Below are 12,039 nucleotides of genomic sequence, written 5' to 3'. Positions count from 1 at the left end.
AGGTCCAGATGTGACCTGCAGTTTATCATGTACCTGTTGTGTGACAAGACTGTGGGGTGCTGACTAAAACAACCCCCAGACTGCCAAGGACACCCCTAGAGCCCATGGTGGACAGTCCTCCACACAGACCAGATAAACATAGAAGGGCTGGGGTGGATCGTAAGGGGCTCCTCACAGCTGGGACAACTGTTTGACTGATGCAATCACCGGGGGCGTCTATTGAGTAGACCCTGGTATTTCTAGAAGAGTATGTCAATGAAGAACGCAGGGCTTCTCTCAAGAATGCCCAAGAGGGGGCTGGAGAGATGGCTCAGTGGTTTAGAGCACTGCCTGCTCTTCCAGAGGTCCTGAGTTCAATTCCCAGCTACCACATGGTCTGGTGCCCTCTTCTGGTCTGCTGGCACCAGAACACTGTCTGCATAATAAATAAATAAATCTTTAAAAAAAAAAAAGAATGCCCAAGAGGAACCAGGCCGTGGTGGTGCCCACGGATCTCTGTGAGTTCAAGGCCAGCCTGGTCTACAGAGTTCCAGGGCTACACAGAGAAACCCTATCTTGAAAAAAAATGCCCAAGGGGGGGGGGTGGGGAGATGGCTCTGCTGGCAGGGTGCTGCCATACAGGTGTGGAGACCAAGTCTGGAGCCCAGCACCCATGTAACACTGGATTGCTATGGCAGCTCCCCTGTAATTACAGCCTTTGGAAGGCAAAAGTAGGGGCTCCATCAGAGTAAGATGTGAACTCTGGGTTCAACTGCGAGACACTGACTCGGTGAATAAGGCAGAGAATGGTGAAGCCTATCAGACTCAGGCATGTACCAGTATATACACAGGTGCCCACATCTCTCTCTCTCTCTCTCTCTCTCTCTCTCTCTCTCTCTCTCTCTCTCTCTGTCTCTCTCTTCTCTCCACACACACACACACACACACACACACACACACACAAGTACCCACGAGGAGCAAGTCAGGAACCTTCACAAGTGGGAGGGGAAAAGGTCAGCAAAATATGGAGGCTGGAGAAAGCATTGTTGACATCTTGTTTGTTACAAGAGCATAAAATGGGGGCAGCAGTAGGGAGACCTGAGGTGGGAGGAGTCAGGCAGGCCCCTAAGCTACCCTGAAGTAGCCTCTGCATGTGGATAGGGGACTGGTTCACAAGAGTTCATGCTCTGAGTCAACAGACCTTTGCGGGACACTTGGTCTCCTGGATGAGGCAGTGCTGGGCATGATGGTGGGAGTGGGATTCTTAGAGGGGCTATGATGTGTGTACGGTGTGAGTGGCTTCCTGAAGGCATGGGATAGCAGGGTCCACCATGGAGGCCAAACTGCTAGACTGGAGGCCAAACCATAGTCAAGCCATCTTGGGAAAAGATGTGTTAGGTAAGCGGGGGTCCAGTGTGGTGGAATGGAAGAACTGGGGATTTGCCCTATTCTGAGAAGATGAGGGTTTAGAGAGCATGCTGAGGGAATCTGGGCCTTGAATGGAGGAGAGCAGCATCCAGAGCTTCTGATATAAGTCGAAGGACAGTAAATGAATGAGAAGATCAATAGTGGGAGGTGGGTTTAGATTAGGCGTTTGAATATAAGTCCCGGACTGCCACCCAATCCCCGCCTTCAGCGGGGGCTGCTGGGAACTCCTTTCCCCTAGACCCTGAGCATTCAGATCTGTGCGCACCCCAACACCCGCGCGGTAGCTAACTCCTCTCTAGCAGCAGTGTTCCGTGTTCCACGAATGTCCCTCGCCACAATACCTGGCCTTGCGGCATTCGGAGCCCCTCCCTCAGGCCCTGCCATGGCGTGGGCGCTGATTCTGGCGCTCTGCAACCAGGCGCTGGTCCCCGCGGGCGCGCTGGACGCCATGGGCCCTCACGCAGCAGTCCGCCTGTCGGAGCTGCTGACCCCAGAGGAGTGCGGCCACTTCCGATCGCTCCTCGAGGTGCCCGAGCCCGACGTGGACGCCGAGTTGGCCCGGCTATCTGAGGACTGGCTGGCGCGGCCCGAGCCGTCCACCCCCTCTCCCGGAGCGCAGGGTATCGTGGGGCAACGGAGGCGGGCGGCAGCCACGCAGCTGTCGGAGGGACAGGAGGGCGTGCCAGCCGGGGCCAGGGAGGTGTCCGACGGTTGCCGCGAGGCGCTGGCGTCCTGGTTGGCCGCCGAAGCCCCGGTCCTGTCGTGGGACCGCGTGGCCCGGGCACTACGGCGCAGCGGCCGCCCCGATGTGGCCCGGGAGCTGGCCAAGAACCTCCACCAGCAGGCGACGTTGCAGCTGCGCAGGTCAGGCGCGAACTACGTGCAGCCGCCCGTGGCCCCCGTCCCCGCCCCTCGCGCCCGCCGCTCCGGGGTCCCCGCGCCCTCCTGGGACGATTTAGAGCTGATCGTGGAGCGCCTGCCGCAGCCCCCGTACACGCGAAGCCCAGCAGCCTGGGTCGGGCCGCTGGTACTCGGCCTCCTCGTCGGCTTCGTGGGAGCGCTGGGCACAGGGGCTCTGATCACCGTGCTCACGCTGTGGATCACCGGTGGCGACGGCGATCCCGCCCCGCGCGCTTCCTCCGGGCCCAGGCCGGCCCCGGCGCCCTGCCGCTGGGAAGCAGAGCCGCTCCTGCCCCGGACCTGGGCGCCGCAGGGGCCGTCCCCCCACGGCCCGCCGCTGTGAACCGCGAGCAGAGAGCCCCATGGTGCCCCACCACTATAAAGTTTCCAAAGGCGGTAGAGGGCGCAGTTTGTGACTGGTTGGATGGAAATGGCCGGCGCCGGGCCCAGGCATCCCCAGGGGTCCCCAGCGTTGGCCAGCGTACTCCTGCCGAGCCACGCTTTTGGATACGCTCTTGTATCCATTCCGTGCCAGGAAGCTGCTCACCATTCATTCCTTAAGGGGAGCAGCCGCACTCTTGACTCCGGAGCTGCCTGGCCCCAGAGGCCCTGTGTGTGCTGCTAGGAGTTCGGGCCCTGCTGGAGCGTGCAGCAGGCAAGGCCTCCTGAGGGCACAGTGGGAACAACTCTGGCACTTCCCCACCCACCACCAAGGGATGAGCGAAGATTGGAGAATCTGTAGCCAGGCTAGCCCAGGAGAAGGGGCTTGGGGCAAAAGCCATGACAGAAAGACAGTCCAGTCAGTCCAAGAGGAGAGTTGAAAACAAGATTGACGTAACCCTTTATTGCAAATTCTAAAGTAAAAAGATGTACAGTACAAAGTAAAATTGAAAATTCAGACTATAAACTTCCCATCCACTTACACAGTCTCATTTCTCAAGCATTTCTGCCATTTCCGCATAAACAGAACAAGGAAAGAGTCGAGGGGTACGGTGGGAGATACAGCAAGGGAAAGAAAGAAGAATCACAAACCCCAGAAGCAAGTGCAAGGAAAGACATTTCTCGACCTGCTGTCCTGGTGATGAGAAGCGGGGGAGTGGAGCGGTGCAGTTTAAAATGGCTCTCAGAATAGCAGCGTTTATGGGACTAGTTCATCTTCCTCAAGTTCAAAGTATGCTTTGCCCTTCCCTGGCGCCTTGGTCTCTGTAGCTCAGAACGCTTTACAAAACATCTAGTTAAAGCCTCACAACACCCCTGTGAGGTAGGTCAGTATTATTACCCCCATTTTACAGATGGGGAAACTGAGGCACAGAGAGGTTAAGTGACTTGCCCAAGGCCACACAGCGAGCCAGTGGTCAAGTTAGGGATGGAACACAGTTCTGTCCCTCTTCTGGAACCACTGGACCACGCTCCCCTTTACCTATGTACATTCTTCACACACACACACACACGCACACACGCACGCACGCGCACACACACACACACCACATGTGCACACCTGCCCACTTCGCCCCACTTAGCCTCTATATACAGCAAACAGCAGTGGGGGCAGGGGCAGGGGCGCCTCAGGAGTGTTTTAATGGAGGAAGCCTTGAGAGGCGGATCCAAGCAGCACTAGCCTGGTGCAAGCCTTGGCCTCACACCCAGATTCCTCTTCTCCCGAAGCCCCCCCTCCCCGACTGACTGGTGGCAGCTGATTCTCTAGGGGGTGGGGAGTACCTGAAAAATGAACGAAGCTTTTTGCAAAACTTTGGGCAACATCTGAGAAAAAAAAGAGGCATCGTTACAGAAGATGCCCAGGACTCAAGTCACCAAGTCCTAACCCTCCACAGAGGGACAAAGACGGGGATTGACCTACCAGCCATCTCTCCAGTCAGCTACTAGAGTGGACTAGAGTGGGCACTTCAAGATCCTCCTGAGTGTTCCTAGACCAGCAGACACGGCCTGGAGAGGGATGTCCCCGAGGGGGTCAGCCCAGTCTGCTGGTCTGATTGTGGGAGCGGATGGAGGCCGGCCCAGCACTAGCTCTTGGAGTAGGAGCCACTGGGTAGCGTGCTTGCACTAGCTTTGGGGTTGGGGCTAGTTATTCCTTAAATCATTTCCGTGAACAAGGCAGAAGTAAGGCCAGTCCAGCTGGGTTGATTGAGGTCATCTCTGGGGGTCTGCTGGGTGATACAGCTGAGGGAGGGGTCCAGCCTAAGGAATGCCACATGCGGTGGGCAGCAGGGACCTGGGGACCAGGACCTGGCTTTTCTCCGCAGTCTCTACTTAGCCGGCATTGGGAGGTGCTAGCTCTCCTTTCTCCAAATGCTCCAGGGTCCCTCTTCCCAGACCCTTCCAGAACTCAAAAATGGGCAAATTGAACAGCAGCCGTGGAGACAGGCTCCCCTTGTGTGGCGAGAAGGATCACTTTTATTGTTTCCTTTTGGCGTATAGTAGTTGATTTTTTAAAATCATGTCCCATTTAGCTCGGAGTTGGCCTCCACCCATTCACTAACACTCTATTGGTCTTTGAAAGGCTGCGTGGGCTGTGGAGATTGGAGATAACGAGAAGAAGCCCTTTGGGCACTGTAGCTCCAGGGGCCCTGGTCGGGAGCTTGTTTCTCTCTGCCCACAGCTTCAGATGCCCAAGTGGCTCTCAGCCTCTGCGGAGTCCCAGTCTCCTCACCCTAAGCCACAGGAGGTTAAGGAAGAGGGGAGAGTTTTCACTCAGCCAGCAGTCATGGTGGCTGCTGCTGGGGGGGGGGGGGAGGGGCTTTGGCTCTGCGTTTTAAATGAACAGCATCACATGACTTTTTGCTTTTTGTCCTTTTTTATTTTTAAAGGAGATTGTGGAATATAAATACTGCACCAAGGACCCGGCTACAAAAAATAAATATTTATATTATATTTATATATCTATATATATATGTGCAGTGGTACTGGCTGCTGCTGCTGCTGCTCTTTGATTGATGGGCTTCGTGGATATTTGGCAAAGCGCTGCCACTTGCTCACTCTGTGAGGACACGAAACAAAAAAAGAGACCAACCAAAAACTGCCATAGCCATTCTTTAGGTTCAATGCCTGCTGACTGCGGTGTGAACTGCTGGTGATGGTGGCCTACGAAACAGAAGTGTGGAGCGGGTGGACAGAGAGCGAGGGAGGGAGGAGGGAAGGAGGGGGAGGGGCAGCAGGTGAGGGCTAATCAGTGGGTGGGGGTGGCTTCTTCCCTGAAGCTCTCTCTCGCTCTCTGAGGGTGTGAGATACCTACTGAGGGGTCAGGAGCAGGGGAGGATGGTCAGATCTAGGCTCTAGTAGCTTAACGACAGTACTAGCATGGCGCTTGGTGTTCCTAGCAGGATCAAATAGCTGTTGCCCATCTCGAGATCTAAGAACAATGATTAAGTTTAGCCAAATCTTGCATAGAAGTGGTTAGAATTTATTGCACATTGGAACAAAAATATATTTTTGTTGTTTTGGAAAAGACCATTAGCAATAAAAAATTTTTTGTCTGTCTGTCTGGTTGGGGTGTACATTGGCTGACAGCATCTAGTTCTAAGAAGAAAGAAAGTATAAAAAATAAAAATAAACATGACAATGGCATAAGCCAGAAGCCATTTCCTATTTAATAAGGTAGTAATTTGTATTTACAAAAGGCATGCCAATAAAATAAAATTATATATTACAGTATTTATAATTCTCTTAAAAAGAATAACCACACACGTCAGCTTCTGTTTTGTGCTGTGTACGACATCACTGTACGTGGTTCTCTACATTCGCTCTAGCAGCAGCGGCACGGATACACTTCCAGGCTGCTCTCAGCACGCTTAGGACAGCCGGACAGTGTCTACAGGAGAGAAAGCTCTGCTCACTGACTGGCTGTGGTTTGCTCTATTCAAAACTAGTTGAGTGGACTCTGAGATTACATCCAAAGTGCTTCTACTGCAAGGCAGATCGGTCTAGTGTGTCTAGTGGTGGACTGCTCACTTCCCTCTACCCTACGCTCAGGAAGGATGGCGCTGACTTGGTTCGGAGAGACTTTCTGATGCTCAAGTGTGGCGTCCTGGCTTTGGAACCCTGTGGTCAGGTGAAATGCCCCTGGACTAACAGCTGCCTTCTGCAAAGCAGGAGATGGGATGGAAGATATGGTGCTTCCTCAGAAGCCATCTCCCGACGACAGTGGGCAGGCCACTAAGCAGACAGCAAGGTGGACAGAAAGGAAACGCCAGGGAAGCTGCAACACCCGAAAGAATTACTACGGAGTCCCTTTCTCACAAAAGCCAGCACAGTAACAAGACTAAGTGGGCTCGGCCCAGAGCTGGCTCCATCTCTACCTCAGGTTCTGCTAGTGACCATTATTCTGAAGATCACAAACGGAAGAGCTCATAGCCATACCCCAAGCAACGCTGCTGCCTTTACCCAGCCCTGGACAGCTGGGAAGGGAAGTCCCACTGGCTGGAGGAATGTGATGGAGGCAGGAAGAACCAGCAGATGGGAACATGTGATAATCCCTCTGCAGGTCTAGAGTTCCTGAACCCCTTCCCACATCTACCTGAGCCTGAGAAAAGCCGTAATGTAGACAGACACGACACCAAATGATGTGAGCACCCCGTGATCCCCAGAGAAAGGTTTCTGTAAGTTCCCCCCAAGGCCTCCTAGAGATAACCATGCTACTATGAATAGCACTTTTACCTCGACCCAAGTGTCAGTTCCCCAGGATGAAGGCTAAACAATCATTATAATATTGCGAGATACAAATGAACTCTTTTTCTTTTTTTTTTTTTTGTTTTTTGTTTTTTTTGTTTTTTAGCCCTAGGATTTGGTTTTACAGTGACATTAATAGTACAAGCCATTCGGGGCCAGAGTCTCCCCATGTTCTGGACAGAGCAGCATTAGATAGTTTACCTTGCAAAATGTGCAACAATGGCTGTATGTTGAGATGTCTGTTAAACATGTACACACAACGGATCCATCTGCTTGTTGGGTTGGATTGGTTCTGTTGGTGGTGGTGGTCAATTGGTTAGTTATGTTTCCCTACCCAGAGGTGTATGAAAGACTTCTAAGAACTCAGAAATAATTGCAGCCGGTATGGAACTCTTACCATTTCTCCAAATACAGTGAACGGTGCAGTGCTGGGTCCTGTCCAAAGGCTGACCCAATGCAGGGGCAGGATTAACAGTGTCTTGTGTGTATGGATCTCATGCATGACTTCTGATCACGGCATGCCATCATGCAAATCATTTCTACGCATTGAACGAGCACAATGTTTGGAATTGGCCTGAGCAAGTCCTCCTCAGCCTGAAAAACCCTGATTGTTTCCCCCACCCATCTCCAAACCACGTGACGCCCATGTGGAGAAGATGCTGTTTATGTCAAAGAAATAGACAATTAGTGACATTGGCTGAATGTGTGTGTGTGTGTGTGTGTTTCTTTTTGCTGCTTAGCTTAACGTAAGAATGCAAAATTTGTTTGCATGAACAAACAAACTTTTAAAATGATGCTTTCTGTTTCTGAAAATTAACAAATGAAAAAATAAAATCCGTTTGGCTGCACGGCAATCTGCTGGTCCCGGCAGCCGCCTTTGTTTTGTATCCTGTTAGTGTAGTCCTAAATTGCATTGACTGAGTGTGGAACATGCAGTAACCACCTGTCCAAGCAATAGAAAATCTTGAGTCCAGGGAGCAGGGTCCTTTGCCCTCGGCAGGTCACTGCTCAAGATGCAACCGTGTCCCATGGAAGCAGACTGTTTGGTCTAGGTCTTGCGGCACAGCGTCTCCACAGCTGCTCTGTATCCGTGAGATCCGGAAATTCGTAAACAAGCTTTCACTTGCCCGTGCTAGGCCAGTGTAAGCCCCATTCCTGCTATCCTCTAACACTTGGACTCTCTGACCTCTTTTTGCCTCTTGGCTCTTTCCCTTCTTCCTTCCTCTGCCCGTTGCTGCTTCTCCTTGTCAGGTTTTGTTACGCTGTCATAAGAGGGGAGCGAGGCTGTGGATGGAGTGCTTTCCTTCTTCTCCCGGTGCGGGCCTCCGTTCTCCAGCTTACTGGAGGTAATCTTTCTGCAGATGAAGCCCCGCCTAGCCAAATGTCCCCTGTAGGCACGCTGCAGGACCACCGCGGACACCTCTTCCTGCTTGCGCCGCAGAGTGGTTGTGATAGGCTCGTAGGACACTTTGGAAGGATTGGATGCCACAAACCGCTCCTCCATCTGCTGCCGCAGGATGTCCAGCTCCCCGCTGTCTCCCAGGACTCGCTTGGTAAAGGCGAAAAGGATGTCCAAGCAGTGGATGCGATCCCCGCTTACCATGGGCAGGTCCATGGCGATGAGCTCGATGGTGTTGGGCTTGGGCACTCGGAGAGGATGCTCCAGGGCATCTGCAAAGTCTGCCAGTTTACAGTACTCGATGAACTGGGTGGCGTCAGGGTCAAACTTCTCCCAGATCTCATAGAAGGTCTCAAAGTCATCCTCACTCAGAGGATCCGCACTCTCTTCTGTGGCCACACTGAAGTTCTCCAAGATGATGGCAATGTACATGTTCACCACGATCAGGAAGGAGATAATGATGTAGCTGACAAAGAAGAAGATGCCCACTGAGGGGTTCCCGCAGTCCCCTTTGAAGCCACTTCCTGGGTGTTCCTTGTCTAGGCTGCAGTCAGGGGGGCGGTTTAGGATTGGCAGCAGCAGGCCATCCCAACCAGCCGAGGTTGTGATCTGAAACAGGCAGATCATGCTGTTGCCAAATGTCTCGAAGTTGAACATGTCATCGATGCCAGCCTCGTGTTTCACATATGCAAAATTGGACATCCCAAAGATGGAGAAAATGAACATAACGAGGAAGAGCAGAAGGCCAATGTTGAATAGGGCAGGCAATGACATCATTAAGGCAAAGAGCAGGGTACGAATCCCTTTGGCACCTTTGATCAGACGCAAGATGCGCCCAATGCGGGCCAATCGGATGACTCGGAATAGAGTTGGGGAAACAAAGTATTTCTCAATGATATCAGCCAGGAACATTCCTAAAGGAGGAAGAGAGGACATGATTACTGCGGTCAGAGTCACCCTTCCCTCCTCTTACCTGGTATTAGAAGCGCAGAAGTTCAAAGGGCATGTAGAACGAGTGCCTTTTACTCGAGCTGAACCCTCATGTTAAGATAATTGCACATTCTAGCCGGGCGATGGTGGCGCACGCCATTAATCCCAGCACTCGGGAGGCAGAGACAGGCGGATCTCTGTGAGTTCGAGACCAGCCTGGTCTACAAGAGCTAGTTCCAGGACAGGCTCCAAAGCCACAGAGAAACCCTGTCTCGAAAAACCAAAAAAAAAAAAAAAAAAAAAAAAATAATTGCACATTCTAAATGCACAGAGAAGCAGAGAATGTGTTCTCAGTTAGTAAATTTGACAGTAGCCAGCACTTAACCTTGCAGCACCTAGACGCCTCAATGGCTCTGGCGTTTTAATAATTTTACTATGTGTGAATTCATAAATAACAAAGTATCCTCTATGTTTAGGAAAGGATACAGGACTATCTAATTTATGTATTCAAGATGTTAATTTTTTGTCTGTAAGACTGGTTCCTCAGATAAAAGTGACTTCCCATTATCCCTTCTTGTGAGTAGAACAAAGTCGGTCTTTGTTTTCCTACGGGAGGGCCGTTTATTCAGTGTCCACACAGCTTTCCAATGCTCTCCACAAGGCCAGCAGGTTCTAAACTACAAACAGGGAATAAGAGGTCCCAGCTCTCCCACGACAGACTTCCCTTTGATTTTCATGTCCTGATTATTCTGCCAGTGCTACAATCTTCAGCGTATCTTGTTCTTGGTTTGTTTCTCATCCCCTATCTCTTCACAAGCCAGCTAGCCTCAGAGATTAAGGGGGCTGTCCAGAGTGGCCTTCTACTTGGTTCTCTGAGATTCTGAGCTGAAAGATGTAAACAGAAACTGGTTTCCAAGCAGGGAAACTGCCAGCAGGAGTTGACTGCACGCCTGTGTGGACCTGCCTCAAGCAGACCACGTTTTCAAACTGAAGAGTGACAGAGTGGAAGGCCACAGGAGGAGGAAGTGGAAGGGCCAGGGGCGAGAGCTGGAGGAAGTGGGGCTGCTCTCTAGAGGCAGTGCTAAGGAGACAAGATGAGCATCCACGCACACCAGCTTCTAACCAGTGAAGTGTCTCAGCCGTGAGATCTGTAAGTATTGTGACCAGCCGAAGACAGCTCAAGAATCTCTCATTTGAAGGTTTTAAGCCAGGAAGAAGGGACCGAAGATGTGGTGCAGTGGTCGAGAGTCCTTGTTGTTCATGCAGAAGACACAGGTTCAATTTCCAGCACCCATATGGTGGCTTGCAACCATCTATAAGTTCAGTTCCAGGATATCCAATATCACCTTCTGGCCTCCAGGGTTTTGCATGCATGTGCTGCACACCCATACATGCACACAAAATACCCACCGCAAAATAATAAAATAAAATTGGGGCTGAGAGAGATGGCTCAGGGGTTAAGAGTACCCACTGCTCTTCCAGAGGGCCACAGTCTAATTCCCAGCACCCAACCTCTGGGGATACTAGTCAAATGTGGTGCACGTGTATACATGCAGATAAAACACATAAGATAAAAATTAAAAAAAAGAAAAAGAAAATAAAAAGCCAGGAAAGAATCTCGCCCTGCAGGAAGGGAAAGAAGGTGAGCCTGGATGGGGCAGGCGTGCTCCTTCTCAGAGGCTGTGACGCCATTATTGATCACCTGGTGCTGGCGCTGTGGCCCCAGACTCCTTCCCTCCTTTTTGCTCCTCAGTTATGTAAGAGAAACAGGTAAGGCTACAATATGTATTTACAGGGCAGGCAGGTTTCAGAGAGCCCACCACACCTGAACAAAGGCTTGAGGGATGAATGTTCGTCCCCAGTGAACCATGAGAAGGGCGCTCCGGGTACTTCACAGGTCAATTTACTTAAAAAAATATTTTTAGTATTTTTATTGTTTTTGTGTGTATGTGTATGTGCATGCCATGACACTTACATGAAGGTCAGAGGACTCTCCTTCTACAAAGTGGTCCTGGGGAGGAAGCCCGGGTCATCAGGCTTGGCAGCCAGTGCCCTCACCCATGCGGCCATCTCGCTGGCTTTCCTTTTACTTTAAGAAGAGAATTTCCATGCTTTTCCTTCCTGAATAAATTAGCAGTTGATAAAACTTCCATATCAAAAGCCCCACTACTTCACTGTTTTAGAGGGTGACACAACACGGGGCAGGACTGTCTGGACTTTCTAGCTCAATTAGTGACGTTTCATGTACAGTCGGCAAGGGTCACATTGTCAGGGAAGCTAGGAAGACGGACTTAGGCTGAGGCTGGCCTTTTCTAATATGTAAGTGTACACTCATCAGCCACATGTCTCGGGAACCTCTCTGGGCCTCATTTCCCTTGACACTGTCAGCACACACAGCACCAGGACGGCCATGGTTCACAGCATGTCCCATCAAGATATGAGCTACCTTTACTACTCGCTCGGGGTGCCGCAGTCTAAGTGGGTAGTGTAGGGCTGGAGAGAGGCTCAGCGTTTACATGCGCTTGCTGCTCTTGCAGAGAACCTGGATTTGGTACCCAGAACCAACAAGGTATTTCACAACCACTTGCAATTCCAGTTCCAGGGGATCCAGCACCCTCTTCTGACCTCCACAAGCACCAGGCACACATGTGGTACACAAATACATATGCAGGCAAAACACTCATAAACATAAGTAAGTCTTTTTGTTTGTTTAGGACAGG

General features: G+C 51.3%; 2 protein-coding genes across 2 annotated transcripts in view; one reads left to right on the top strand and one right to left on the bottom strand.

Moving 5' to 3' along the window:
• The first annotated feature begins 1,729 nt into the window (after positions 1-1,729).
• On the top strand, positions 1,730-2,650 carry Tmdd1 (transmembrane and death domain 1). The gene has a single exon (XM_038342103.2). It carries the CDS (start codon positions 1,730-1,732, stop codon positions 2,648-2,650), a length of 921 nt encoding a protein of 306 aa, XP_038198031.2.
• A 2,622-nt stretch (positions 2,651-5,272) lies between these two features.
• The window catches only part of Scn8a (sodium voltage-gated channel alpha subunit 8), a 171,050-nt gene continuing 164,283 nt past the window's right edge, over positions 5,273-12,039 (bottom strand). The window contains exon 26 of the mRNA XM_038342097.2: positions 5,273-9,303. Coding sequence (XP_038198025.1) covers positions 8,156-9,303 — 1,148 coding nt within the window. The 3' untranslated portion in view covers positions 5,273-8,155. The remainder of the gene's footprint in view (positions 9,304-12,039) is intronic.

This window comes from Arvicola amphibius, chromosome 9 (genome assembly GCF_903992535.2).
Source record: "Arvicola amphibius chromosome 9, mArvAmp1.2, whole genome shotgun sequence".
Classification (NCBI taxonomy): Eukaryota; Metazoa; Chordata; class Mammalia; order Rodentia; family Cricetidae; genus Arvicola; species Arvicola amphibius.
Note: the sequence above shows the minus strand (reverse complement) of the source record. Positions and strands in the feature narration are given on the sequence as shown.